Source organism: Channa argus, chromosome 5 (genome assembly GCF_033026475.1).
Source record: "Channa argus isolate prfri chromosome 5, Channa argus male v1.0, whole genome shotgun sequence".
Taxonomy (NCBI): Eukaryota; Metazoa; Chordata; class Actinopteri; order Anabantiformes; family Channidae; genus Channa; species Channa argus.
This window is the reverse complement of record NC_090201.1, coordinates 24,986,167-25,014,134: the sequence shown is the minus strand read 5'-3', so window position 1 is coordinate 25,014,134 and position 27,968 is coordinate 24,986,167. Positions and strand designations below refer to the sequence as shown.

The following is a 27,968-nucleotide window of genomic DNA, read 5'->3' as shown; positions in this document are numbered from 1 at the left end:
CTTCGTCTTAGCACCAGAATTGGGCCAAACTTTACGTTCCTTTTAATAATTGTTGTGTCACCCAATACAGTGTGGACTGAAAAATCAGAGATTAGGAGTCCAGGATTAGGAAAGTGGAGGCCAGAACACTGCTTAGTGCTGTTGTTGTTTTGTGTTATTAATTTATACATATATATATATATATATATATGAGAGAAAGGCAGAGGACAGGTCTAAACCACCCACAGCACTAACCTAACTCTGAAACAGAAAACTGAACCAAAGCTTTCTGACTTGGACATGAAGGTTCACTAAATCAACTTCTCGGTGTTTAACACTTTTTGAAGGCCAAGATGAGACAGGATGAGATAAACAAAGTACATGAACTGTCCATGCATGTTGGAAATCTTCAGTCAGGTTAAGTGTAAAAAGTAAGAAAGATATTTCAGGCGTGAAGTGGTAACTTTATACTTCACTTTTTGTTCAGTAACATTGGAAATAATGTCAAATAATTGGTTATCATTAATTTAGAAGCAGAGCAATATTCAAGACATTTACAGTATTATTTTTATTATATGTGACTATTTGAATGTCATCCAGTAACAGTTAAGGTAAAACTGGTTCTAGGACAGATATTTGTGGCCTTACTTTGCAGAACTTACGTATTCAGAGTTACACTCGTTTTGATTTTGTTTCATCAGCACATTTAATTTGAAATAGAATAATGGAAACTACATTACACGTCTCAGCTTTCATTTGAGTAGGATGACGTCAATGTAGAAAGAGCTCTGTGGAAATTGTACTGTAGCCCAGCGTCTTCTCGTGCCAGTGGGGTTGCCAGGTTTGGTGACATTGTACCTTTACCACCAGCTCTATCTGGCACTCCTGTTTGCCTACAGATTATACACACTTGATATCCTGTAAGATGTTTATTCATTAGGTCCCAGTTTAAATTAATAAGAGTAACTTCAGACACGTTAATGCTTCACCTGCTCTAACTGCTGCAGGCTTCTGGACCCTATTAGTGCCTCAGTCTGGTTTGTTCCTCCGTAGATACAGTATGTTGACATTAGGATTAAAATATTACATAAATAGTATTATGTGATACTTTGTCTTGCGCTGAGATGCTGACTGATTGTTGATGGTGTAACACACTCAGTCCCTTGGTTCCTGGTTCAGCAGATGTTAGTATGGTGAGAGCTCAAAGTACAGCCATTTGAGTAAACACATGTATGTAGGCAAAACTCAAGCAAATGTGCTGCAAAAAGCCACAAAACAGCCACATTACGATACGCGCTGCAAGGACCGCAGACAACAGCAGTAATGTCTCCGAGAATTCTGTTGATTCAGTATCATGTCGTTGCTCCGAGCTCCTTCTTATCTAAACACTTGACACGTTTAACAAAAAATCCAAACGTGTTTGTTTCTATCTCTGAGACGTGTGTTAAACAGCATTTTTATTTTTTAATGAGGAAGACGTCAGAGCAGATCAGGGTTGCATATGTAACGACACAGCAAATCAAAACCTGATGAAATCAAATGTCTCTGTTTGTTGTCTTTGGAAATGAACAGTAGTTCAGCACCTGCTCAAGGCCGGAGTGGTGGGATCACGTGTACAGTAAATGAGCTGCAAGCTTTCGTTCTTCAGATACATTTCGCTTTCTTTTTCAAATCAAAACATCTTCACAATAAAACGTGTGTGACTAGCTTTTTTTGGAATGTGAATGTTCTAACCCACATGTTAGAAGTTCAGCCATCTTTATTCAGACTGCTTGTTCGTTTTATGTTTGCCTGTTTGTATCATGCCGATCATTACTGGAGGTGAACTACATTGAGAGTTACTACAAATCAGAGTCACATTAACTTGCATGCACAGACAGGGCCAGTGGAGAAATGACTTGTTTGTTCAATTTGTCATGATTAACTTTCTTGATTGCGATTATGATGGTGGAAGTAACTTCCTGTTGTTTTCAGAACACCTGCGTCTTTCACCTCACACAATATCGGTGATGGAAACGGATTTCTCTGTGTCTGACTGCAGGTTTCCTCAGAAAACACTGGTGACAACCGTAGATCCCAGCGTCCAAAACAAAGACCAGATGTATAAACAATGCACGCACAAAACCTGCACACGCCCTTTCCCACCCATAATGTGGCATTCATACAATCTACGTATGGTGGATTAGTTGCAGTATTTTTTTAATGATGCTGAAGAGTGAGCTGTGACCAACAGCCATGACTGCTGAGAGATTTACTATGGATTCATGGAAATCTTTTTAATCTTCAAGGTATATGCAGCCTGTCCCCAAATTTCTGTAAAGCCTCCGTTGATCTGATTCAGCTGACAGCAAAACAATAAGCTGTGCATCTTTATCCTGTGAGTCACAGCCAACCGCCTGGAACCAAAGGTTTAAAATGACTTCTGAGCCCCTCCTGGGGCAGGATGCACAAACCTCTGCATGAATCTGCTAGTTTGGAGGTGTTGTTTTTTTGAGAGACACGTTTTAAGGCATTGATGCTGAGAAGACAGGCATTGCTGTCTCAAAGACGGAGTCAGGATGTGGTTAAAAAGCGGTTGAAAGCAGGGTGAACACTAGTTAACTAAGTGCCGGATGAAATAATAACTCTTGTGATTAATCCCAATTTTAACTTGAACAATGTATCATGTATGTAGATGGATTTAACGTTTGTGACTTTTCTGAGTAAACGTGTGCATCTGCGAACTGTGTCACATGGATGTATGATGTGTAAAATATCTACTATTTAGGAAACTGTAAAAAAAAAGGACCCTGCAAATTGTGATTATTAAAAATCATCTCACATATACAACCTCACATAATGTTATTATTGGCACACAGGTCTGTACAAGACTCTCCCGCACTTGTGATTGACAGGCTCTAAAGCAAACACACCTGGGAGCGTGCGTTACAATCATTCATCACAAATTCACTATGCATTGCATTTTCCGCCTAAAGTAAATGTTGATAGACTCGTCAGTTATGTGCAGCCATTTCCAAGGAGTCTCTACACACTTTAAAAGCGTTAAAACTTTACAGACCATCGGTGTAAATATTACCGTGGATTAGCAAAGCTGAACGTTAACTGACGTTTGTAAATGTTAACGACTTTTTTCCCCTTTTTTTTCTCCTCGTAAACATTAACCCTCCTGTTATGTTCTTTTCTGAGGAACAGCCTTGATGTTCCCGGGTCAATTTGACTTAAAAGTATTTTTTTCACTCAGAAACCTCTTCAGAGACCTGCCCGCGTTAATTAGTTTAACCATGTTATCGCTGCCATAAACGTCTTTCTCTGACATATAAATATTTTAGTCTAAAGTGCATTTTTACACCTTTTTTTTACAACGGCAGTGTATTTTGTACTGATTGTGTGTAGTTAATCATTAGGAGGCAGCTTTCTCGAATTCTTCTGTTTATCGACACGAATAGCTTTGTCACAACTTTTCTCACCAAACAGATCATCTGTTAAAATTCTTGGATTTGTGAAGTTATTTTATCAGTCTTCAGTTTGGTTTCAGCCTTAATATCTAATCTTTCATTTGTCTGTAGTTTTAGTATCTTTTTACTACAATATTAATAAACATACATTACAAAATTGTGACAACAAATCTGAGGGTTCACCTGTTGTCCTGCACCTAAACAACTGCAGCATCGTCCGCGCAACTTATTCCAAATTAATTTGAACTTGATTGTTGTAAAATGCTACAGCCAGCCGACTTCACAGTTAGATTCAGAATCAGAAATACTTTATTAATCCCCAAGGGGAAATTGCTTCATTAATAATAATATTATTTATCTAGATTAGAAAAACATTTGGTTTCAAGTAAATTCTTGGTTATGGTTACCAAAACAAGCAAAACAAGGCTTTTGTTCTTATAAACCTGAATAATTCCTTAAACATTTACAAGTACATGTTGTGTCTGTGAACCAGAAGAAAAACAGAAAAGGCTCCTGAATAACTGTTTTCCTCCTTTAAGGCGACAGGATGGAGACGCATTAAGCAGATTTTTTCATGTTTGATTTTCCTCCTGTCTTCTTGGCTTCCTGTCTGAATTTCTGTTGGTCTGCATGTATGTTTCAGCTCCACCCAGTAACCTACCAGCCTGATCTTGTTTAGACATTTGTTTGTTCAAAATCTTTAAGTGTTGCTATGGCACAGATTAATAAATACCTCAATTATTGACTGAAGCTATAATCTGTATGCATTTTGTTTTTATTGGAATTTGGATAAACAAAGCCTTTCTGACATCATAGACAGGTATCGTCACATCTGTTAATAAATAGGCAGCTGCAGCCAGTTTAGCACAAAGACCCAGCAAACCTAACTTCACCAAATTATTACAAAATCCACCAACCAGCATCACTAAAATCTATCTATTATCATATCTAGGTGGTTTATTTTTGTATAAGCACTGCAAGTGTAAGGCCAAAATGCAATTTTACGGGTGGTGCTGTATCTCGGCTGGGACTTGTGCAGGGATTCATATAAAAATCAGTGCTGTATATAAGCCAGTAATGGGGCTGCAGCCATGGGGGCTTGTGGCTTGAGGTGCTGGTAATACCAAAAAGTCCTCACACAGTCCCTATGCCTTTGCCCAAACCAGAGTTTGTTAAAATAACCCCGCCATGACAGCAGGCATCCGTTGGCAGCCCTTTGGCACCAGGTACCAGAAGTAAAGCTGGTGGAACACCATATTTCATCCTAACGCAAACTGTCAACTATGCAAAAAATTGTTTGGTTGGGTTTTGGCACAAAGACATCAGGGTTGGGTTTAGGCAGTAATAAATCATGGTTAGGGTTAGAATGCGGTCTGGATTAGAATCACCAGTTCATTAATGTTATGCAACATTCTCGTGAAACTCCTTTGTAAAACAACAAGGTGTTTCACAATCGAGATGGATTCTCTAATGCTACGTGACCCTGTCCTGTTAAATACAGCCGCTGGACGTCGCCCAACTGTAATTCATCTCTGCTGCTTATTTCTGGGCGGCTGCCTTATCAAAGACAAAAAGTTTAAGAATGTTGGTAGGTGACACAGACAGGATTGCACAACTAGTAAACTCAAGATCAACGGCTTTCAGCTTGTCCCTTCATGGGACAGGCCGAGACCCTCCCTTTTTTTTCTAGGCTTACGTGGGGCCACACCTGGTGGCCTCCCCCCTGTTATCACCACAACTCCGAGGTGAAAAACAGAAATAGATGCTTAATGTTGTGGGTTCAGGGCAACAGAACAACTTGCCGCATGATGTCACATTGCGTAACAGCAATGGTTCAGTCTGGTTCAGCTCCTGTATTAAACTTGGCCTCCAGTTGTACAGTTTGTGTGTTTTCATTTAGACCTGAAGCCGAATGCAGCTGAAACCAGGCAGCTCTTTGAAGAAGCCAGGACCAGACAAACTTTGCTCGCTCACAACTCAAACTTATCCTCACAAAGACTGAAGTACAAAGACACACATACACACTCAGCACGCATGGACTAAATGTCTAGACAAACCCCCCTCACATGTTTGACCTTGTGTCAATGAGCAGACCCCCACGAATCAAACACACACACACACCCTAATCCCTCGTTCTGCTGAACTTGCTGACCCCTCATCCCCCAACAGAACTCAGAATAACACTGACTTGAATACATTTTACTTGGCTTTATGTTTTGGCTCCTTAGTCTCCACATTTAACCAAGACCTCTTTCTTCAGCTAAAGCCTGTTTGTAGCCTTCAGAGTTTTGGGCTGATAGATGCTGCAAGTTCCCAGAACAATTTGACGTTGTGTTTGTTCCGGGGGGAATTACGTGATTTGTTAGGATCAGCAGTCACACTGTCACATTTTTGACCCAAATAAGAGAATTTTCCTCGAAGCAAACAAAGTGTTTAAAAGGTTTATGCCACTAGAAATATTTAGTCCTGTTACGAAAAACCTTGTTTGGCATTGTTCTTCCATTTCATTGACCTTGGTCAGGGGCTTAATTCCTAATTCTTTTTAGTTAGAAAGAGTCAGTTAATTTGTACTTCTGTTTAAATCAATCAGTTCATCCGTGAGCTCTGCCTGGAAGAGAATGGGTTAGACACAAGTTGTACTTACTTACTTACTTAACCTCTGACCTTTAATGACTAAACTCTAATCACTTAAAGTTCTTAAAGGGTGCCTGTGTCAAATTTGAAGAAATTCCATCACGGAGTTTGTGAGATATTACGTTAACAAGAATGGGACAGATAAGCTGAAAACACGACGCCTCAGGCCGTTGCCAGCGCAGAGGCATTAAACCCTCTCATTACATTGTTTACATAACAGCAATAAACCAAATGAATTCCTGCCACTCAAGCATGTAAGGATTTGTTATAAGAAATCATTAATCGGACACAGTTTAACAGCCAGGTAACTATTACTGACCTACTGCCGCTGTAAAATAAACCTGACCAGATCCCCGCTGCTACTACAAGTAATGCCACCAATACTGATGAAAACTAATACTGTAACTGATAAGGTAATACTTCTGCCACACCTGGTAATTACAGTAACAACAGTGGTATTTATTGTTTCTTTTGAAGGTGCATTCACACCAACCTGGGAGAATGGAACAAGGTGTGAACATCTGGCAGGTTGTTATCTAAGGAAAAAACATGTTGGCAAATAGTTTTCTACTTTCACATCCAGCAGACGCATTATCATTTACTGTGGCTTCAGGAAGAAGTCGCACCCCTTCAGTTTTTGCACTATTTATTGTTTTGTCGATTTAATTTCAAATGGATAAAATTGCTATTTTTACTCAACTCATAATGACAATTAGAGAACGTGTTTGGAAACTTTTCTGGAAATGCATTGAAAATGCAGATTTCTCATTTACATAAGTATTCCGAACATTAAATTCAGTATTATGTTAATGCTCCTTTCTCCTTCAGTGGCAGTTAGAGCTTTAAAGCCCCTCGTGTAAGACCACGTCTGCATTAAGCAGGGTTAATCTGTAACTGCCCCTTACTCTCCTTGTTTTGACTGTTCATCCAGGCTGAAATGGCATTTTCCTCAAACAGCAACAACCTGGGATGAACAAAACTAACTTAATGGAGTCATTGCTTGAGTCTCTAAAGACTTTTCACACCTGGATTTGGGCAGTTCATCCCATTCATCCTGACAGATCCTCTTAAGCTCCATCAGATGGACGGAAAGTGTCCATGAACTGTCATCTTCGGGTTTCTCAGTGGAAGAAGAACCTCTGCTGCAATCGCACCTGCTGTCAAGGTGCACAAACGTAGGGAAACAAACTGAAAAGTTCAAACGGCCAGCAACGCTTGCAGATTGTCGAAAGACGTTATTGTTAAATGACGCGTTTCAGTCAGTAGGCTTCAGCAGGGTCTGTTCTTCTTTTGCTTTGGTATTCACATTCTGAGAAGCACTGACCATGGGAGAACATCTTATCAATATAATCCAGTCTCTAATGTCTAACAATGATAACACCAAAGGAGCATCAACGTTTGTGGTTTCAATCCACAAGATGTTCTGAGGGCCACATCACTTTTTGAACATTTGAGTACATCAGGAAAGAAATGATTCCAAGAGGCCTACGCATCTCCAAATCTCACTGAAGTCCTGAGACTGATGGACGGGAAACTTGACAACTCTACAATGGCCGATTTACATAAACTGTCAGCTGGGACCGTTTACGATATCCATCTAACGTCCATTTATAAAATTGCTTCGGAAACAAAACAAAACGACTTAAGAATAAAGAGGTTGAAACTCTGTATCAGCTCAAAACATAATTGTCTCTTTACTGCACCTGGATGAAGCTACATCTCTAATCTCTAATCTCTAAACTGAAGTGTGTGGCTGTTGAAGTAAGTCAGGTCCATAAGTCCTCATCAGATGGTAAATAAAGACAATGTGACTAAACAAAGGTTAGTTTTAGAGCATAGTAGAGAGGACATTTTAGACAGTACTCACTTTTTCACACACACCTTTAAAGCGCTCTGTGACTGTGTGTGACTGTGTGTGTGTGTGTGTGTTATTGGCAGATAAGAAGCGCCTTTAAAACATACTCTACTTTACCCCAGAGTGAACTTCATGCACTTTAGAAGAGGACATTTTAGACTGTCCTCACTTTTTCACACGCACTTTTAAAGTACTCTGTGTGTGTGTGTGTGTGTGTGTGTGTGTGTGTGTGTGTGTGTGTGTGTGTGTGTTATCTTCAGATAAAAGGCGCCTGTAAAACATGCTCAGAGTGAACTTCAAAGGCCAACAACATGATGAATGGATGACTGCTTATAGACACACACACAGACACACACACACACACACACACACACACACACACACACACACACACACACACACACACACACACACACAGAATAGTACTGTGCACCAATTTCCAGTTACTGACAGACACATGACACATTTCCAAAGGACAGTTTGCTTTAAACATCAAAACTGGGGGGAGGGGGGTTGACAACTTTGGTCCATTTTGCGAAAATGACAGGCTGACAACCACACCCACCTTCATTTCATTCCACCTTCAAGGAGGAATCACTTCCATCACTTTTGGCTCCACCGTGATTATTAGATGCTTTGTGTGAGTAAAGCCTTTGGTATGTTTGACGGAGCTGTTTCTGGAGGAGAAAAAATCTACAGAGCAGGTTTTGTCTTATGCTTTTCTAAATATCCAGTGGAGTTATAATCTAGGTGGAAACCAAAGCTGGAAAATAAAAATAAAACTGCTGCTGCCTTCAAAAGAAATGAGTAACTCTGTAGTTTTGAGGTAATTTAAGTAGATGCTATGTGATATGTTTGTGTTTTTTAGGGCCAGGACAATGAGTGTCATACAAAGAACAGCAAGATGGAACAAAACAATGATGACATTTTAACTCGAGGAGCTAAATATGAATTAAATTCTTCCAGTAAATTTGTGGGGAATATATTTACGTGAACAAAGGGCTACGCTCAGAGGTGGTCATGGATGAAAAGTGCCAAACATTCACATCAGACCTTAGACTTTGATAAAGGTTGAAAACATTTCTCAGGTAAATGTTTAATACAATATTGTTTCTCATACACAGCAGACATCTCCGTGTTAAACCAGATCAGGATCTTAACCTATTCTATCCAAGTGCTGCCATCCCCCAAAGAAATCCACAAAATAATTTAACAAGCATGTTATCACCTGAAGTGAGAACAAATACACTATTAAATAATATGTTGGTACTTTCGAAATGAGATTTTCGGTTTATTTTATTTAGGACCTATTTTCTTACCCGGTTGTTATTACCTATGTTACTACAAAACATAATTTATCCTACCAAACATTTGAAGTATATTATAGCATATTCTGTAAATATAGAACCGGAATAAGATTTTATTGATCCCCAGAAAATGTATGTGGTATACAGCATAACTTATGTATGAAAAGAGTGGGAATCATTTGACATATTTCAATTAGCAAATACAACAAAACACTAAATTAAGTGAACATATACATATGTTACAAAACATATTAATGTGACAACACTTAAGTTGTATATATGGAATAAAATTTGTGAAGTTGTCGAGTGTATTTTAATTGTCAATAAGTGTATTTTTTATTAATCTTGAATTTGCTTTGAGCTGATTTAATTCATATGATTGACCAAACAAATTTGTCAGACATTATTCAATCAGACGCTGTGCATGGTGTTCTGGAGTGTTCTGTGTATCTGGAGCACTGGAAAAGGTGACCAGCACCAGATAGAAAGGAGGGGAGGGTGAAAAGTTGCCTTCATGTTTGTCACATGCCAACTGCATAACCAGGTCACGGAGTTCACATAACTCAGCGTGTGTGTGTGTGTGTGTGTGTGTGTGTGTGTGTGTGTGTGTGTGTGTGTGTGAGTGTGAGTAGTAGACCTTGAATGAGAGGGTATTTTATCAGCCCATTATAATCATGAAGGTCAGTTTGAGGGACAGGGGTAAAGTGGTGGTTGGGTTAAAGAAGCTTTTGAATTATGGAGGAGCCAGGAGGGTGTTTAGCTCCTCTGAAAAAGATCCTAGAGAAGTTAATAAAGTGTAATTAATTAAATTAATCTCATTTTGCATCATTAGTCATTTTAAATGTGTGTGTGTGCACAGGTCTACTCAGCGCTTGACTTTGTCTCCTGGCAATAATAACATAATCAAGACATGCACATGGTACCTTTTATTTATCATGACTCACGAGCAGCTTTCATGTGCCTGAGCATAATTTATTTGGCTTTGCTTCTACAGCATCAGAAAGATCAGACACTATCATTCTGAATATGTTTCCAAACTTCTCCTGCAGGCACTCGTCATATCTTGATATAAAATGCAGCAACGCAGGACCCAAACTTGCTTAATCCAACTTTTATGGACCAGCCACAGAGTTGGCCCTAATGAATTCTATTTCAGCTCTGAAGGCCGGGCAGGTAGTGCTGATGGAAGGATAATCCCTGCCTGCCCAGACTGTTTATTCAGTTTTAGCTGTAAAGATCTTAATAAAAGGACCTGGTTTGTTTTCCAGATCACTAACATCACTATCAGCTAATGTGTGTTATGTGTGTGGCTTCACATTCATTAGTCATTGTGCTAAATAAAGAACAAACACCTGCTGCTGTGGATTTACAGGAAAGACACACTTGTCCAAAAGTATGAAGACACTAGAACACTCAAAATGTTGAACATGTGATTACAAAGGCATCTTTTTAAGAACAACCTGCTCTAGGTACTTTTATGCATGTGCCAAATTATTTCTTGGTTAGGGATATAGTTTTACTCAGTGACTTGGAAATGTTCTTGTCTCCCAGCAGTCTAAGCCTATTGTTCTCCCAAAGGGAATCATTACTTTTTTCTCTATACAGGCCCTGTATAGAGCCTGGCATTTGCATAAACAGACACAAAAAAAGAGTCTAACAGGCTAATGAAGAAATGAGATGAGACAAAGTGGCAACAGCTCAAAGAGCAGGTTTAACCTTATATCACATATTCACCTGCTGCTCTCTACTGGTCATTGGTGGAACTTAATGGGACGAAATATTTAACTTCATTCTTCAGACCTTTGACCTTAATAAAATAAAATAAACCTCAATTCCTCAAAACTGTGATTGAGCGAAGAGTGAGGTCAATTGAAAAAGATGGTTAGAGACCTGTGCTTTGACCTGCTTGTAAATGTGATGACAAAATCCAAAACAAAGGACCTGATTTATCCACGTGCAGAATCTCTCAAACTGTTTGCAATGATTTAAATGAGCAAAATGCCTCAGACATGCAGTGAAATGTTATAAATATATTACAAAGCTCAAGAATAAACCTTTCCACTCTAAAATATTACCTATTCAAATGTTATTACATTTGAAATGATATTCAAATGTTATTACATTTGAAACATTAAGTCCCGCTGCAAAGTTGAGAATTTCCCAAATCATTGGAGCCTCTGACATTTAAGTGATTCCGTGTTTTGTCTTTGTCTTCTAGGCTGAATTATCTTTGGGTTTACACACCATTTTAAAAAATGTTCTTTTTGAATGTGGGTACTACTATCGGACTTTTTCTTTTTCACACTTTGCACTCTGAAGAATTCATTTTTTTAATAATCGAGGCATTTAACAGAATATTTCATAAAGTAATCCCGTTTTAATCCTGTACAGTAAGAAACATGAATAAACATAGTCAGCGAGTGGAAAAAATTAATCCTAAAACCATTAGGGTTTGCCTGTACATGATTCAGATCAAGTCACCCTCACTTGGCACAGCACTAAGTTGGCCACATATCAATTATTATAATAAGGAGGTTTGTCTAGTTTTCCTTTTTTTTTTTTTTTTTTGTCCTTGGGGCTTTTCCCATGAGTTCAGGTGAGTTCAGCAGATCATTGTCTGCATGCTGATTTGGCACAGCTTTTATGCCGGATGCCCTTCCCTAATTTCTACCGGGCTTGGAAAGGGCTGTTAGGAGGTCAGGGTCTTGCCAGGAGCAGGGATCAAACCACTGACCTTGTGGTCCGTGGACAACTGCCTTTACTTTATCCACCCGTTTGTCTAGTTTTTCTGGTCCATACTCCATAGCATGTGTTCACAAATGTTTTCCCCCCCAAGTGGCACAAAGTCAATGATTGTAGTTTTGATCAACTTTGACAGGACCCTGTGTTGCAATTCACATGCTACATATTCTTTTATAAATTAGGCTCATACATCATTGAAACGAGCCTTCACAACTCATTTTGTCTAGCAGTTCTTGGGTGGCTGATCCAGCAATGACAGATGGACAAAACAGGAAACGTTAAAATGCTAATTTGGGCTGTGGGAAACTACGATAAGAATTATTTAGGAATTATTCAACTTTATGTATTTTATAAAGAAAAAAAATTAAAATTATTTAGTTACCTAATGACATGTGACATACCCACATCATGTCTGTGCTGTAAGGATTTCATCACAATGTTCTTTATAGAGAAGTTTAGTGTAGTCAACAAAACTGTTTAGTGTTTTACAATTGAGCAAAAGAATGTCATGATGCACAAAATACTAAAATTGCTTAGCGCTCCAGTTAATGTGCAATCTCTCAGATGCAGTAGTGAGGGACATCAGCAGAAGTAGATGATGAGCCACAATCAAAACCTGTAATCAGTTTATTTGAAAAACTAAATTACTTCCAAACAGGTTAGTGTTGAACTTCAACATAAATAATTCAGATTCATATTATCAGTCGCATCTGGAAATATTCAGACTGGATATATCATGTCTAAGCAGATCCTCTGAGCAGCAGGTAGATGGCAGTGATGGTTATGGCAGTGGCTGTGTAGGTAAACACAGCATTATAAAGAGTGTTTGCACGGATTTGTTCTCCCAGCGTCCTCTGCGTCTCCTCCAGATGCCTCACGGTGGCTTCAGGTTCCCACTTGTCCGCTGTCTCTGGTCCCGATATCGGCAGATGACTAGCCTGCGTTTCAGCCTGCGGTCTGCTCTCCAGCAGCCTCCTAACCATCAACAAGGTGCTCTCAACTCTACCGAGGCCTTGCTCGAGGTTTAACAGTTGTGGTGGGAGAGCCTCCAGGAGGGACTCTGTTTTTTGCCTGCCGATGTTCAGCTCTTTTAAGGCCGAAAGAGACAGCGTGGGTGAGGTTGGAGCCTCCTTGTCCTGAAGAGTGCCACCCTTATGTGCATAGACATCATTAAAAGTGAGCCTGAGACTGTCAATAATAGTTTGCAGCTCATCCTGCTGGGTGCGATGGTTACCAGCCTGGACTCGGAGGGCTTCCTGCAGGCTCTCTGGACCCTTCTGGGCCTCCAGCAGCAGACTTTTCAGCTCCTACAGAAGAGAGTGAAGATGTATCAGCCGAAACAAAGCTCATAGCACACAGAAGAGTAGCTATGAGATGCTTTCCATGTTCACCATCTTAGTGTTTTAGCAATTATTACCAGTAAACACCAAACACAAAGGCTTTTCTTCTGCCAATTTAATAATAAATCAAAGTAAAGGTCTGTATTCGAGTTTGCTCTTCCTTAGGTGCAATCTTTGAAACAACAATGAAATAATAATAGCAATAGCTCTCTTTGAAAACAAAGACATGATATTTGTCATTTTGGTGAAAACCAGATTGCGTTTTATTACCAATTAATGAAAAATTGTTTTACAAGCGTCAATGTGGGCAGGAAATTGGTACCATGCTGAAGGAATGTAAAGATCAGTTTTGCACTTACAAAACGACAAGCTGAGTGTAAAGCGATAATTTGTGTTTAATAGGGTAGAAAAGTGTTAAGTATGGTATGAGATGGTGCATTCAGTCTGATACATGCGTTGGCTAGAAGTGTTTATGGTCACAGAAACATTGCTTCAAGAATCATTTTTAATGTTTCATTAATGTTTCAGGAAAAAGTTAAATCCAACGTATTATTTGAGAAAATTCAACAGTTTTTCTAATAACCCCCAGCTGATTATCTGGATCAGGCATTGTCATTTAATTAGAAGCTGGGAGATAAGGGATGTGGAAGGAAGCTTAGCAAATAAACAAGGCTGTGTCTCTTCATGACCAAAGCTGACCACCTCCATCTAGAGGATTACTTTATTTATCAAGCAAAAAGCTGATCCAAGATCAGTTAAGTGCTCGCTAACATTATATTTGTACAGACCATAAACACCTCGAGCACTAATTAACCCGATCAGTTCATAACAGTGGAACTACTGAGCCACCACAGCTCAGCAGAACTCCCCAGCAGTTGGGTCATTAGCACCCCTCACCTGCAGCCGGACACGGTTGACATATGTAGATCCCATGACTCCAATCAAGGCTCCGAGCACTGAGCCAACAATGGACCAATTCTTGGTGCGTTCTGCTCTTGTCCTCTCCTTCTCATGGCTCCCCCTGACAGCTGCTGAAAACAAGGCAAACCTCTCCCGTTCCGAACGCTCTGCATTCTCATATGCTGTCCGTAGACGGCGCTCCTCCTGCAGAAAAGAGAGAGCATGAGGTACGGGCAGTTTATTATTATATCGTATTCTCTATTACAGTAATATTCTTGCAACAATGGCAAGTACTGTGCCAGTGCAACAAATTCTAGATTTTATTCTGTACATTAATTCTCAATTCTTCATCTGGCCTCAAACTATCTAGATCAGCCCGTTTCAAATGTTTAAGTGTGATAGAATTTTTTCCTCGTGGAAGAATTGTAGACAAAAATCAGCGTGATGAACCATCTCAGTTTAATACATGCCGGCATGGAGAAGAACACATGGATGTTGAGTGTTGTTTCTGACTTGTATCTCTCAAACCCCTTCTATTTATACTTAAACCCAAGAAAGGAACCACCCTCACAAAACATAAATTAAATACATAAATACATACATAAATAAACTAGGTGCATGTAGTTGACAGTCATCACTCTTGTCCCTTTCTAGATTATCTGAAGATATCAGTAACGAAGTCAATAAAACCCTTTTATTACCCTCTTTTAGATCTTGTGACCCCAGGACTCACTATCTGCTACATTGCTTTGGGCCTTGTAACAACAAAGTGCCTGCTGTGATCTCAAACATTCCTCCAAACACGACCCATCCTATGATCTCTTGTCCTCTTTGTGACCTCTTCAATAGCTCATCTTGGTTGATTGTTTGCTAATTATCTAACCACATGACTAAATTTACTCTATTCCCTCACATAAGCTAACCTGCAGCAGTTTGTGCTCCAGCGTGGCCAGCTCCAGGTAGTGAGCCTCCTCCCTGGACACTCGGTCCAGTCTGTCTCTGACCTCTTTCAGCCTGCCCTGCAGGGCCTCCAGGCTGTCATGAGCCTCACGCACAATCCCTCTAGCAACCATGAAGGCTGCCTCAGCCTTGGAAGAAACAGTTTTCTGTTAGAAAACAGCTTTCCTCTAATGTTTTAAACAGACACTGTGAAAGAAAAAAGTTTCTCTAAAATTGTGAAAGAAGTGACAAAGGGGGTGAAATGCAGTATAGCTGAGTAATTGCAGCTGTAATGAATTTAAAGGTGCCTTCCCTAGAGATATGAAAATCTTGTCCTTTAATAATAATAATAATAATAATAATAATAATAAATGCTTGCAACAAAACCTTTCTCAGGATTATAATTCTCAGTTTTAGTTTAATCTATTGAACTGCAAGCTTAGTTGTTGTGTCATACAGTGTCCTAATTAGCGTGGTTTTGTTTACCCGACTTACATCCCTGTGAGTCAACTACATTTTGAAGTAGAATTGCTTCTTACTGTCTGCTGACCTCAGTGACATTGGCCTGAGCCTCGCGGACCTCATTGAGCCCAACAAACTCCTCGTACCTCTGCCACCAATAGTTGACCGTAGCACTGGCTGTTTGAGTTGACCGCTGACCCCAGCGCCGCCCAAACTCACCTGCATGCTGAAGGAGGGAGAAAAATCACAGTTTTCAATTGTCTTCTTCTCTTTTCTTGTGCTTAATTGACAGTGCTGATTGTAACACAAAATTGTTAACGCCGTATCTCCTTTCATGTCAGTGGCTGTGTTCTAAACAGTGACAATAGAGGATCCTGTACCCGCAAAACAGACAGGGCACGCTCCTTCAGCACCTCAGCTCCCCCCTTGCCATCAGGAGGTGCAGGGTTAGTGGGTGGGACTGAGCCGGGCTGAGGGTGAGCACTGTAAGTCCGGACCAGAGTGATGCCACCTGACAAAGATCTGCGTAGATAGTGGTGGGACAAACCGCACGAGCCATGAACCCGCAGGCAGATCTGAGCTCCTCTGTACCTGAAACAGTGAAGACACTGTTAATAATTATCTTGAGTGCTGTATTTTTATGTAGAATATGTCGTGGGGACTAAAACGTGCACAAGTACTTCATCTAAAACGGCAGCAGTCAAAGGGGCAGCTTATGAATTGCCAGATATTTTCTTTCACTGCAGGAATAGATCCACTGGAACAGGCCCCTATGTGAGCAACATAAAAAAAATGAATAAGATTGTGGAAAAATAATGTACAGACAGGAGGAAAGTAATGATCACTACATTATGGTTGTTACACCAGTATGACCCTGTTTCGCAATAGGTTAACCTAACGTTACCTACCTTTTAGCTTCATCTTGCTAACAATTAACCAATAAATTGTAGTTTATGGTTTTACTCATAAAACAACGTATGAAAATAAACGTACCTGTCTTTTTAGTGTTGTCAAAGCAAACATTTCACACCCATGAAGGCTGTTTTGGCTAACTAGTTAGCATCTTCCTGTCAAATGAGACAGCCGGCGAGTTTATTTGAACTCGGAAGTCAGGCACATGAAACGGTCATTCTATTTCCGGGTCAGAGTTCACTGGGGACCCAACAGCGCGGATTAAGCAACCGCCTGTGTTCTGATTTCTTTTCCTCAGACCTCTGTAATCAGTTTCAGCTATGTCGGGCAGGGAAGGTGAGACTTCATTTCAGCCGTCAGTCATCTTAAAACCTTGGTCATCGCAGAAGATGGTGACTGGGACAACCCGACAGAAGCCCGCGTAACGTGCTCCGCACTGGGCGGATTAGCTAGTTCTTGCTAACAGTGGCTAAATAAAGTGCAAAGCTCATAACGTTTTCTTTTGCCAAACTACAGAGATAAAACAGCCACAATATTTTGTTGTACTGTTAGTCGACATGTATATACCCAAGGCCACTGGTTTAACTATGAACAATGTGTTTGCGATCGTCTACGGTGTTCGGCTTGAAAATTGTCTTCCGAGCTAATCTCGTTACGTTACCGTAAGCTAACGTTAAAGAAATGTAACAACTAGCGTAAGGCCGTGTGAATGCTTCTTTCTGCTTGTGTTGTTACACATTTTAGACACTTTTAAAGAGCCTGCCTTGTTACAGATCTTTATGTTAAATACCAGTCAGGCATTATTTCCACATCACCACTCCGACCACACCATCAGGTCGAGTTTAGCGTTATTAGCAGACTGTGAGCTGCAGAAATATCGATTGACTCATTTAGTTATTAATTCGTATTAACTGATTGTTCTCAGGAGGCAAAAAGAAGCCACTGAAGGCCCCCAAGAAACAGAGCAAGGAAATGGACGACGTAAGTGTCTTTCTGATCTCTGGTTATCTATGATGAGTAAGTCCCTAAATGTTAGTGCATTGTGTAAAATGTGCACATATATATTTTTGTATTGCAATAATGCCCATAATCAAATGCTAGTTGCAACATAAGGAAATTTGTAATGTATATAATAATATGAGACTTAACTGGCTGTGTCTACAGGACGAGATGGCTTTCAAGCAGAAGCAAAAGGAAGAGCAGAAGGCACTGGAGGCACTGAAGGCCAAAGCTTCAGGAAAAGGGCCTCTAGGTAAGACCTAGAGAGGCAGACAAGAAGCAATCTCCCATTATAGCAAAAAGCTTGTATTTCTAAACAAATATGTTTTGATTTTACAAGCTCTTGCTCACCTTATGGCACTCGTATCATATCTTATTTTTTTTCTTTCATGAAACTAAAGTGTGTTAAAACAAGAAAAAAGATAATTTTATAAATCACAACTAAACACACAACTAACACAGTAACGTCAATATTTGCATAAACCTACTCAAGGTATAACTGAGACAGTGAAAATCTTGTACGTTATATTAATTAAAACTAAATGTCCTAATACTTGACTGTAATGTGATTGAGTTTATATGTACAAGCACATGCAATAGTTACCACAAATGCAAAGAAAACACAGGTTTAATTTATGGTTTACCTGTCACTCACACACACACGAGAATTATAAGATTTCAAATAATAAATATGTGGCAAAGTAGGAAAATTTTCATTTATTTTTTTTTTAAACACCATTTTTTTTTTTGTATATTCTTTACCTCCAGGTGGTGGTGGCATCAAGAAATCTGGCAAGAAGTAAATTCTGAAACTGATAACAATGTCAGTCTGCTCCCTGGCCTCGCCTCCTGTGTCTGTGTGCTCACTGAAAGGCTCCTGTTTAAGTCTGCCGACCATGGGACCCCATCAAACTCAAAATCTGCCCTGGTGCTGGGCTCCTTCAGCAGTGAACACATGGAATGTGAATCTCTAGGGCAGCAATATCTGTTACCAGTCAGGCCTGGTACATTCATGGTAACTCCCTAATGGCATGTAATTAGAGGTTTCACACTGCTTTAATGTTTTTGTTGGGAACTTATTTATACACACCGATTCAAATCCATTTTAGAAATGAGGGTCTTGAACATTAGAAATGCAAACCATTAAAAGAAAAATTATCTCCACTGTGTTTTGTTTTGCATCCATGTGAAACTTTATCAGAGAAAAATCACCTGGAGTTCTTTTTGTTTGTTTGTTATTTTCGAGAGGAAGATGCCAATAAAGTTTTTGTAATTACTGCTTGTTATTTGAATTCTGTATTGGAGACAAAAGTCACTTGATTCAAGCAGTGAGGTTTGTGGTTTTTTTTTTTTTTTTTTTTTTTTTTTTTTTTAAATAATCTGCATTGGTACAGATTTTTTATATATGACAGAAAGCTATAGGTTATCACAGCTTCCATTTTAATGTGACCTCAAGAATGTAACAATCAGGTAGAAATCACCCTTTAAAGAGAAACTAATGTTTGTGTTTCTTAAACACATTTAGGTTTGTTTAAAATAAAAGTTGTGTTTAAAAGTAGTTTTTAATATCAAACCTGTATATTTGAGGCCCAGATTTTTAAACAATTTAAATATTATATTTGGAGACCATTGGATCCATGATCATAATTTGTATCTGTTGATACAAAAAAAAAAAAAAACAGCATGTTGCTTCACAGAAACATTCAGTTCTGTTAGATGCAACTTGCAAAGAAAGTATTGCAGCACATTTATTTTCATGCAAGTTATAAGCAAGATTTAAAGTTTCCGTGGTTTGTTGCCATATTTATTGGTTGCAGAACATGAGAGTGGATGTTGTCTGCACAAACTGAAGTCTTAAAAAAGCCGTTTCAAAAATATATAACAATCTTAAAATGTGGTGTAGTCTTATAAACCTATAATTAATGATAATGGTTTTGTATTACATAAGTACTGGGCTTTACATAAAAAGCTAAAATCAGCTTCACCTTGTTCCACTCCAAGTCTCAAGAACAACACCTTTGATCTTTAAGTTTTATTAACAGAAAATTTTCTTTAACATAATTTAAACTTTAATGGTTGTCAAACAGATGCAGACTGAAGAGTATTGATGCTATGTGTCTCCATCTAATCTATACACATGGCAAATGAGAAGTAAACTAATTTCATTATTACATTTTCAAATAATAATAAATCAGGCGGAGGAAAATCAGGTAATTTTGTGCTACGAATGAAATCTGTAGAAGAGTTGGCCAAAAGTTCAATAATTAGCCAGTTATTGTAATTTATGTGTCATTGTAGCACGGAGGTAAAAAGTACTGAAGAAAGTCAGACATGAGCAACAATCAAACACGTGTGGTGCAGCGGGGAAACCTGCAGAGTTCAGGGAACAGCTGGTCTGGTGTAACAAGTTGTAGCTTTTAAGTTAAACGCTCGGTGATGCTGTATCTTAAAGTAGATTTGTTATATGCTAAGTGGCTTCCTGACTTTGAATCTGGATCTCCAGGAGCCAGGTTTCCTCTCTTCAGCTCCTGTAGAAAGTCCTCCATGTCGTCCTGGTGGTACCGACTACAGCTGCTGCAGCAGAGATATAGCAGGGAATTCAATGAGCTGTGCAACTAGCTCGACACAGGTTAGGAAGGAAATCTAGAATTGTTTGCATCAGATCTAATATGTACCAGTCCTTTGTCTTGTCATCTAACAAGATATTTGGTTCTTGATTTTTTTAGTTCTGGTTCTTTCACCAGGATAGTAGAATGTTAAACCAATTTACAGAGATGTGCCAGCTGTAAGTTACCCAGAATTATCTATATGAAAAACGTGACTGTGTCGTAGCTTTCCTAAAAATATTTGGTAAACACAGTACATATGTGTCGATAAGTATTCAGTCAATCACCCTGATGAGTCCTTGGACAAAATTATGTTGGTGGAACAAATAGATTCTTTCTCAGATAGTGTTACTAAATATTGGGTTTTTATATCAGTCGTAGTAATAACAGTGGGAGCTCATGGTGTTGATAATAAGTATAAATGTATAAATGTGCTTGTTACCTCCACTTAATTAGCTTTCTTGGTTTTGGACAGGAGCTCCACCTCCACAGGGTAATGGTCACTCACTTTCAGAGCCTGGAAAATAAAGCGTTATTTATCACATGAACCAATTATACAGGTATTTGGAAGGACTCTTGTAAATCAATTCAATTTAAGCACTTTGTGTTATTTATTAATCTAACTCTTATAAAAAAAAATGGAATGTGGCCCAGCATTCCCATTTTCTGTTCCATCCTCAATAACCACTTTGTACACAATAAAAGGCCAGGATCTGTTTGCAAACTGGTTGCTTTTCAGTGACACCAAAGGATCAAGGATCAGGGGCTGTTTGAATTTGGTGATCTTTATAAGTCGGCCGTTAAGGTGTATAGACCATTTCAGTGAAAGCTACAGTGAGTGGGTGGAAAACAACCACGGACCTGCTCGTCGCTGAGTTTAAAAGCCGTCTGGAAGTTGAAGGGTTTGGCAGAGTTTGGTTTGACAGCCTCGAGCATGTCATCTCCATAGACCACAATCCTGAACAGAGGAAGACAGTTTGTGTTTAACTCATTGCTGAAGCCAGTGTCTTGAGTTTTGCAGCACCGGATTGAATCATTAATCGTGCACAAAAAAACAAGGAAACTTACTGCTACTTTAGAATCAATATTTATAAGTATTAGTATTAACTTCATTTAGAAAATGCCCACATAGAACATTCTTTCTGCAAAGGCAATGAGAACGCTGATACAACATTATCTGTCAATCAATCAATATGAGGCCAGAGCCAGCAGGCTGTTATCTGTGTTTAGCAGAAATACAACACAGTTAGTGTATGAACTCAAAGATGTGGAAAATTGCTGCGCAAAATAGCTTCTCTTCCATTTTTTCATCTGCACTGACCCTCCTGTAAACAGGGAACTTTGATCATTTTATCGTTTTAGACAAGGGGAATGCTTCTTGGGTGGCAGCAAGGTGGAGTGGTAGTGATATAGCATTTTATAAAGTATGACATAATAAATGTGATATGAGATAGAGTTAACTCCTGCTTCATTTATTCTATCTTCCACCACTTGTGTTTGTGTGTGTTACCTGTCATACGTGTTGTCGTTTCTGTTGCTCGCTGTGGTGTCGACCTCGTCTCCAATCAACCAGTGGAACTTCTTATCGGTTCGGATGCGGATGTGCTTCATCTCTTTCTTGGAGACGAAGGAGCCGTCGGCATTGAAGTCCCCCAAGATCATTATGTTCTGAGCGAACACAAACAGGTGCAACGTTTGTGAACGCGGCCCAGTGCGCACACAGTTTCATCGTGTGTCAAGTAACAACTTCTTTACACTCGCCAGCAGTATTTTACTTCTGCCTATTTTAACCACGTATTCCCAACTTTATCTCTATATCAAATAATTACTCATCACATTTAGCTATTTCAGCCATTTTCAAAATTATGTATTACTTTGGACGAAATATTTGAACAATGCACATTCAACTATCTTTGCTGACATATGTTCAGTGTGCAGATCATTGAATTTAGATTTTTTTTTTTAAGATCATGTTTCATGTTTTGAATCTTTATCTGTCCCGGTTATTTCATTTCTTACATCAGTACGCCACTTCTTCTTGACATGCTCGAAGACGTCATAGAGCTCGTCCAGCTCCTTCTCCGAACCCTCTGGTTTGGTGTGAACTGGGATCAGCACTAGGTCCTCCAGCACTGTGGTGTGTGGACATACAAACATTTGTCAACATATTCTCTGTCCCCTTAACTTAACGTTAAACCTTGACCTTAAAGAGCTGGTCTAAAGGAAGACAAGCAAACAAAGGCACTAAGAATTTAAGGACCATAATACCAGCACTTTAGAAATAACACCCAAACTCCACCTCTTTCCCTTTTTTTATTCTAATCAAATCAAAACTACTATAAACCAAGTTCTACCTTATCAAATAGCCCCAAAATGTCCACACAACCAGGAACAAACTAAAATTTGTTCGTACATTTATTCACTCATAGCCCTTCATATTTAGGAAAACCACTGCCGTTGTTCCCTCCTGTGAAATGTACTGTTATATCTACTACACACAAGTTTTTCCCTCAGTGTTGTTGCCTTTCCCCCATATTTATTATTATTTATTTTTATTTTTTTAATGGTCCTCGTAAAAAAACATTTAACATTCCAACAGACGTCTTCTACCTGCATTAGGGCATTGGAATCGCAGTACGTAGGGATCTCTATCGAAAACATCTTTTCCCTTAGTCTGCACGTCATCAAACTGATAGGTGTCCACCAATTTAACCACGTCTTCCCTGAACACACACACACACACACACACACATTAGTACAGTACATTGTGTGATTAACTAGACCATGCTGCATAAGGAAATGTTCAGATCTGAGGTGAATTATTAAAAAAGCCAACTGAAAGACGTCAGCGTTAAAAATGTTCTACACCGAAAACTCAGAAATGACGGTTTCATTTGAACCCACAATGCTGAACTTCCTGTTCTGTTTTCTGTGTTGCCATGGAGAGGGAGGGTTTTTTTTAGTGCGCCACTCTCTTCTGACATCCACGTGACACGGGTCATTGTGAACCTCTTGTCTGTTAATTCCGATCAGAGTTTTAAAGATAAAGCAGATAAACTATAAACCCGGCAAAAAGCAGTAAAGAGAAAAAAAAGGATTCTGTCTAAACGAGAAATCTACAAGACTTTGTGATTTAACATCACGTTTTGCAAATATTTATTCAGATGTAACATTTACTTGAATTGATGTATTTTGCTCTGACTGCAATTTTTTTGTGTCTGTATGTTCTAAATCCGCTACCTTTGTGTTTTCTTGAGGTAACTTTTGGAAAAACCTGCAAATATGTGCTATAGAAGGCTCTGAGCTACTTTAGAGTGAGAATTTGTGCAGGTAAACTCTCACCTGTACAGGAACATGAACTGCTCCTTGTAGACTGTTCGGCCCAGACGACTGCTGATCTTCATTGTGTAGCGAGTGTTCTTGTTGGACCTGGACACACAGAATTGTTTATATGAATGTGAATTTAAGCCTCATCAGACATCTTTCCACTGGCATCTTTGTTCTGTATCTGCACACACATTTTATGCCTTGGTGTTTTGTAGCGTGAATGTAAAGGCCAGTTTTTACCTTTGTTGTTGTTGTTTTTATGTCGCTCAATTGTTTGTCACAGACAAGAAAAATAATGTATTAAATTTTGAATTAATAATTTGGTCAAATGGATCAATCAGTCACCCTGCCCTCTAGTGGACAAGGGAAATCAACAAAATCCTTTTCTTCCTGCTGTGGTCACATGGATGTTAGTGTAGTCCAATAAATGTCTGCAGGTTAAAACACACTAACTGCTGTTGACTGCAGAGTCAGTGTGGATTTGATTAAATACATCAAGTCAAATTTTAGGTTATTGTGACTAAAAACCTGCAAATCTATTTCCCATCAGTCAATACTGTGAGGTTTCAAGTCTAAGCTTAAAACCTTCCTCTTTGATAAAGGACCGACGTGCGCCCACCCTGAGCCTGCTTCTGCTGGAGGTTTCTTCCGTTAAAGGGAGTTTTTCCTCTCCACTGGGGGTTTGTTGGGTTTTCTATATATATCTGTGTAGTCTTGACTTTATTACGTTCAGTGGCTTGAGATGACTTTGTTGTGAATTGGCGTGTATGTAAAAAAAGTTGGATTTAATTAATTGCTAATTGTTACCAAATGTTAACATGATGTAACACAAATAACTTACATCAACATCAACATGTTAACACTCTCAATGTTAACATTATTATTATTATTATTATTATTATTATTATTATTATTATTATTATTATTATTATTATTATTATTATTATTATTATTATTATTATGAAAAAATGCTTCCACTCACTTGTTGAGTGCATCCAGGAAGGTTTTCACAGAGGCTCCAGTGGAGTCCACCACTTCCAGGATCAAAATGATGTCATACCGAGACGCAATCTGGGACAGAAAGACAGCAGACCTCGGTTTGACATCAGTACACTTTATAATATTATACTTTATAATACATCATACAGAAAGAATGCTCTTTATTCATCTCTCAAACACTTTGAATTCCATTATAATGTCTCCATGTTTTCATTTGCAGCAAATTTAACTCATTTAAATGTCTTAAAAACTTACTCAAGTTCCATATTTGGTTGTTTCTGAATTCATTGTTACGCAGGCAGGTGTGTGTGTTGTTACCTTAATGAGGATGTTTAGGATTTCTGGGTCAGAAACTTTGTTTTTTCCAAACCTCTGGATGTTAAAAGATGCTATTTTCATGGTGGCTGCAGAGATACAAAGAAAGAAATGTTAATGGCCTGTTAATGAGGCGGTTTCTGTCTGAACATGCAAAGGAATGTGTAATAACAGGAGCCGCAACTTTGAAAAAAAATGATAATAATGTAATATTAACATTTTTCCAACAGAACAATAAAGAAGGTAAATTACATGAGTGTGATTAAACTGAAAAAATCAATCACTGTATTGGAGTAAATTTACCTTTTAGACAATTTGAGTAAAATTAAACAAGTAAATTAAATTTATGAAACTTGTTTTGGCATTTAACAGATGTGTCTGTGGGACACACAGAACTTTAATAGGTCAGAACATGTAATGGATAATTTATCTTGAGTTAAGTTTAAGTAAAAGGTTTGTGTGGCTTTTATTAATTTTAATTAATAATGTGAATTTACAAAGAAATAATGGCCACAATCTTTCCACATATACAAGGACAAAAAGACAAATGATGATGATGATGATTATTATGTTAGGAGCACTACATTACCCGAATTACTACTTCATTAAATCAATTGCAGTAAGTTGATCCTCCACTAACTCCTGCAAAAAAAAAAAATGAGGAAAACCCTCAGGACTTGTTCTAACAAGTTTTTTTTCTCCTCCCAAATCTCTGGGTTTCGTGCCTGCAGCCATTTGAATTTGCATCAACACAATGGCGATGAATATTCCTATGTAATGGGATTTTAGCTTTTAGCACTGACCTGTCAGCGAACTCGCAACCTGTCATTAATCTGAAGGAAACATTTCAAAGTAAACAGATAACACACATCTGCAGACAGAGGGAATGCGTCGTCTCAAACAGCTCCCGTGGTGCACGTCTGATGTTGCACTGCATTTTTTCCGAACAACTACTGACTTTGCCACTATGTTCTCTGAACATATTTCAAATATTTGCTACAGAAATGCTGGAGACATTTAGGGCAAACTTTGCATCAATCTAATTTTAATCTAAAGCAAATCTCAGGAAATCTATCCCTTTTTCTCCATTCTGCCCTCCCTCTCCCTGCTCCACTGTGCTGTGCTACGCTGGGCCAGGCCTTCATTTATTTGTCGTTATTAAATCACAATAAATCGAAATACTCTAATACTTTTTGGTGAAACAAAAATAAGTCAAATTCTCTAAATGCCTATAAGGATGAGCCGCGCTTAAGAATGTTAAAAGTATAGGTTTTGGAGAGTAGTTTTTAAAATTCCAGATGTAATTAATGTGTTACTTGGGGACAGCAATTGTTCAAATTGAGGTGTTGAGGGACTGAAGGCGCCAGTGAGCAGCCTGAGAACACACGGTTTGCTGTTGCAGTTTAGTGTGACACTGACTTGCAGTCATTGATGTCAGACATGAAATGTGCACAGTGCAATTCCTTTGTATGAATCAGGAACCAATAGAACATTCGTACATACTGTAGATGCATAGTCGTTCACTTAAATGCAGTAAAACTAAAACAAGCCTAGGAAAAAAAGGGGTAACACTCACTGGCCACTTCATTAGGTACATCTGTACAATCTATTGGAAAACAACACAGCAGCTCGGCTGGAGTGGATTATAGGTGCTTCCAGACCTGCATTCTTTAAATCGTACAGGTAAACACGACACGTGTAGCTGGGTATCACATACAGCAAGAGCTGAATTTACGTTTTAAAGCTTGCAATTTCAAAGTGCTTTAAGTATTTCTCTTTCATGGTGTTAGTTATCCAGCAGTAATTGAAATTATTGGAAGTAATATAAAAATATGCATAGACAATGCCTATGGTATGAAATGCTGTTTACATCCAGCAGCTAAGGCGCATCACGTATCAGCTTTCACTGGCATTTTATCAGGTCGCTTACTGTGACGGGTTCATGAAGCACCAACACAAAAGTCAAATGGTGGAAAGACACTCAAACATCCTACGAAAGTGAAGCAAAACAAACACGTCATTAGGCTCTGACTAATGGGATTACCTGTCAGAGGCCTTTAGTACAAGATACACAGTATTTAGTCATATTGTGGTAATTTAATACGGTGTGGGATCCCTGTAGTGGCAGCTGTTCACGCTAGTGAGTTGGCAACAATAAAATGTGGTGGTTTAACTACAGCTCTTCCCTTTGAAATGCAGTGAATGGAAAGTTAAAATCGGAAATTGAAAACTGAAAATTAAATGAATTATGCAGAACTTCTGTCCAGCTTACGGTTATTTACATTTACATTTAGTGAACAATCTGAGCTGCAAGGTCAGATAAGAAAAGTTTTTTGAATGGTGCATGGGAATTTGCCAAAGTGTTCTATCTGTTCTGACCACCTTTCTGGATATTGCTGCAGAGTTTAATGGTTGTATTTGTAGTTCAAACACGAGATAAGATCACAAACTGTTGCTGTGTAGTAACAACTCAAACTTTTAAAAGATTTCAAACCCAAATAGTCTGAAGTCTTTTTACATTTGTGAACTATGATCTACCCCCTGTTGTTTGAGGCACACAGATGGAGAAAGGCTGTTTTAATGTCTTGTTGAGTGAAGTCTCTCAGGTGTTCTGCTCAGCATCAGGAAGAACAGACATACGAGATGGTGAATTGTTTCTTACCTGCAGGAATGAGGAGAATCTGCTGCTGCTCAAAGGACCTTCTCTCAGATCAGTTTATTCCCACTAATCAAATAAGGCAAACAAAGTGTGGACAGAGAAGGAAAACATCCCCAATAAAAGCTCCTGAATATATATTCACTGCATATAGGCAAACCATTAGTGTGATTGGTTGAAAGCCAACCAATAGTAAGACTGAATGGAGACAGGGAGGAACAAATACAAAAGGAGTATCCCACCCTCTGTAGTGTTTTCCAGTTTTCTGTGTGTGTATAGGTGGATGTTTAAAGATCTTGATCTTTGACTGATAGTGACAGATGGACAGATTAGAAACACTGTCTAAGTGTGATGTGTCGGAATGTATTTAATCCTCCTTATGTTCTGAAAACAAAAGGAAGCAGTAAACCGAGATCATGTGCGTGAGAAAGGAACTTTGTCTGCTCGTGGTTGCTCAGCAGCGACTCTACAGAGATTAGATAACATGGACACACAACGCAAAACATGCAATACACACAACATACCCAAAGGAAATGTACTA

At 38.8% G+C, this 27,968-nt stretch overlaps 3 protein-coding genes across 5 annotated transcripts; 1 reads left to right on the top strand and 2 right to left on the bottom strand.

The window, feature by feature from the left end:
• Nucleotides 1–12,581: 12,581 nt before the first annotated feature.
• Nucleotides 12,582–16,743, bottom strand: ccdc51 (coiled-coil domain containing 51). Its single transcript, XM_067503874.1, has 7 exons — nt 16,607–16,743; nt 16,294–16,383; nt 15,994–16,204; nt 15,702–15,839; nt 15,136–15,300; nt 14,210–14,416; nt 12,582–13,279 (listed from the first exon to the last, which is right to left on the bottom strand). The coding sequence occupies exons 2-7, from the start codon at nt 16,296–16,298 to the stop codon at nt 12,713–12,715; spliced, it is 1,293 nt and encodes a 430-aa protein (XP_067359975.1). The 5' UTR covers nt 16,299–16,383; nt 16,607–16,743; the 3' UTR covers nt 12,582–12,712.
• tma7 (translation machinery associated 7 homolog) lies at nt 16,723–18,800 on the top strand. Its single transcript, XM_067503880.1, has 4 exons — nt 16,723–16,861; nt 17,451–17,506; nt 17,690–17,777; nt 18,293–18,800. Exons 1-4 carry the CDS (start codon nt 16,846–16,848, stop codon nt 18,325–18,327), a joined length of 195 nt encoding a protein of 64 aa, XP_067359981.1. The 5' UTR covers nt 16,723–16,845; the 3' UTR covers nt 18,328–18,800.
• A 529-nt stretch (nt 18,801–19,329) lies between these two features.
• Nucleotides 19,330–27,590, bottom strand: LOC137127212 (deoxyribonuclease gamma-like). 3 transcript variants are annotated; one of them, XM_067503878.1, is made up of 11 exons: nt 27,434–27,530; nt 25,361–25,413; nt 24,775–24,860; nt 24,440–24,528; nt 23,473–23,559; nt 22,741–22,853; nt 22,150–22,262; nt 21,641–21,798; nt 20,992–21,088; nt 20,573–20,647; nt 19,332–20,098 (listed from the first exon to the last, which is right to left on the bottom strand). In XM_067503878.1, exons 3-10 carry the CDS (start codon nt 24,853–24,855, stop codon nt 20,579–20,581), a joined length of 807 nt encoding a protein of 268 aa, XP_067359979.1. In that variant the 5' UTR covers nt 24,856–24,860; nt 25,361–25,413; nt 27,434–27,530; the 3' UTR covers nt 19,332–20,098; nt 20,573–20,578. The 3 variants fall into 3 exon arrangements, with proteins under 3 accessions (XP_067359980.1, XP_067359979.1, XP_067359978.1); XM_067503879.1 differs by lacking the exon at nt 25,361–25,413 and having other exon boundaries at nt 19,330–20,095; nt 27,434–27,590; XM_067503877.1 differs by lacking the exon at nt 25,361–25,413 and having other exon boundaries at nt 19,334–20,098; nt 27,434–27,590.
• Between the last annotated feature and the right edge of the window lie 378 nt (nt 27,591–27,968).

Bases quoted from the DNA above. Each gene is read 5' to 3' on its own strand.
- ccdc51 (XM_067503874.1), bottom strand. The intron at 14,417-15,135 runs GTTAGCTTATGT...TCTTTTCTGCAG, and splicing joins TGGAGCACAAACTGCTGCAG to GAGGAGCGCCGTCTACGGAC. The intron at 13,280-14,209 runs GTGAGGGGTGCT...TCTCTTCTGTAG, and splicing joins TCAACCGTGTCCGGCTGCAG to GAGCTGAAAAGTCTGCTGCT.
- tma7 (XM_067503880.1), top strand. The intron at 17,507-17,689 runs GTAAGTGTCTTT...CTGTGTCTACAG, and splicing joins AGAGCAAGGAAATGGACGAC to GACGAGATGGCTTTCAAGCA. The intron at 17,778-18,292 runs GTAAGACCTAGA...CTTTACCTCCAG, and splicing joins TTCAGGAAAAGGGCCTCTAG to GTGGTGGTGGCATCAAGAAA.
- LOC137127212 (XM_067503879.1), bottom strand. From the start codon at position 24,855: ATGAAAATAGCATCTTTTAACATCCAGAGGTTTGGAAAAAACAAAGTT. The intron at 21,089-21,640 runs GTAACACACACA...TCCTCTGTTCAG, and splicing joins AACGACAACACGTATGACAG to GATTGTGGTCTATGGAGATG. The intron at 20,648-20,991 runs GTCCGTGGTTGT...TTTATTTTCCAG, and splicing joins TTAAACTCAGCGACGAGCAG to GCTCTGAAAGTGAGTGACCA.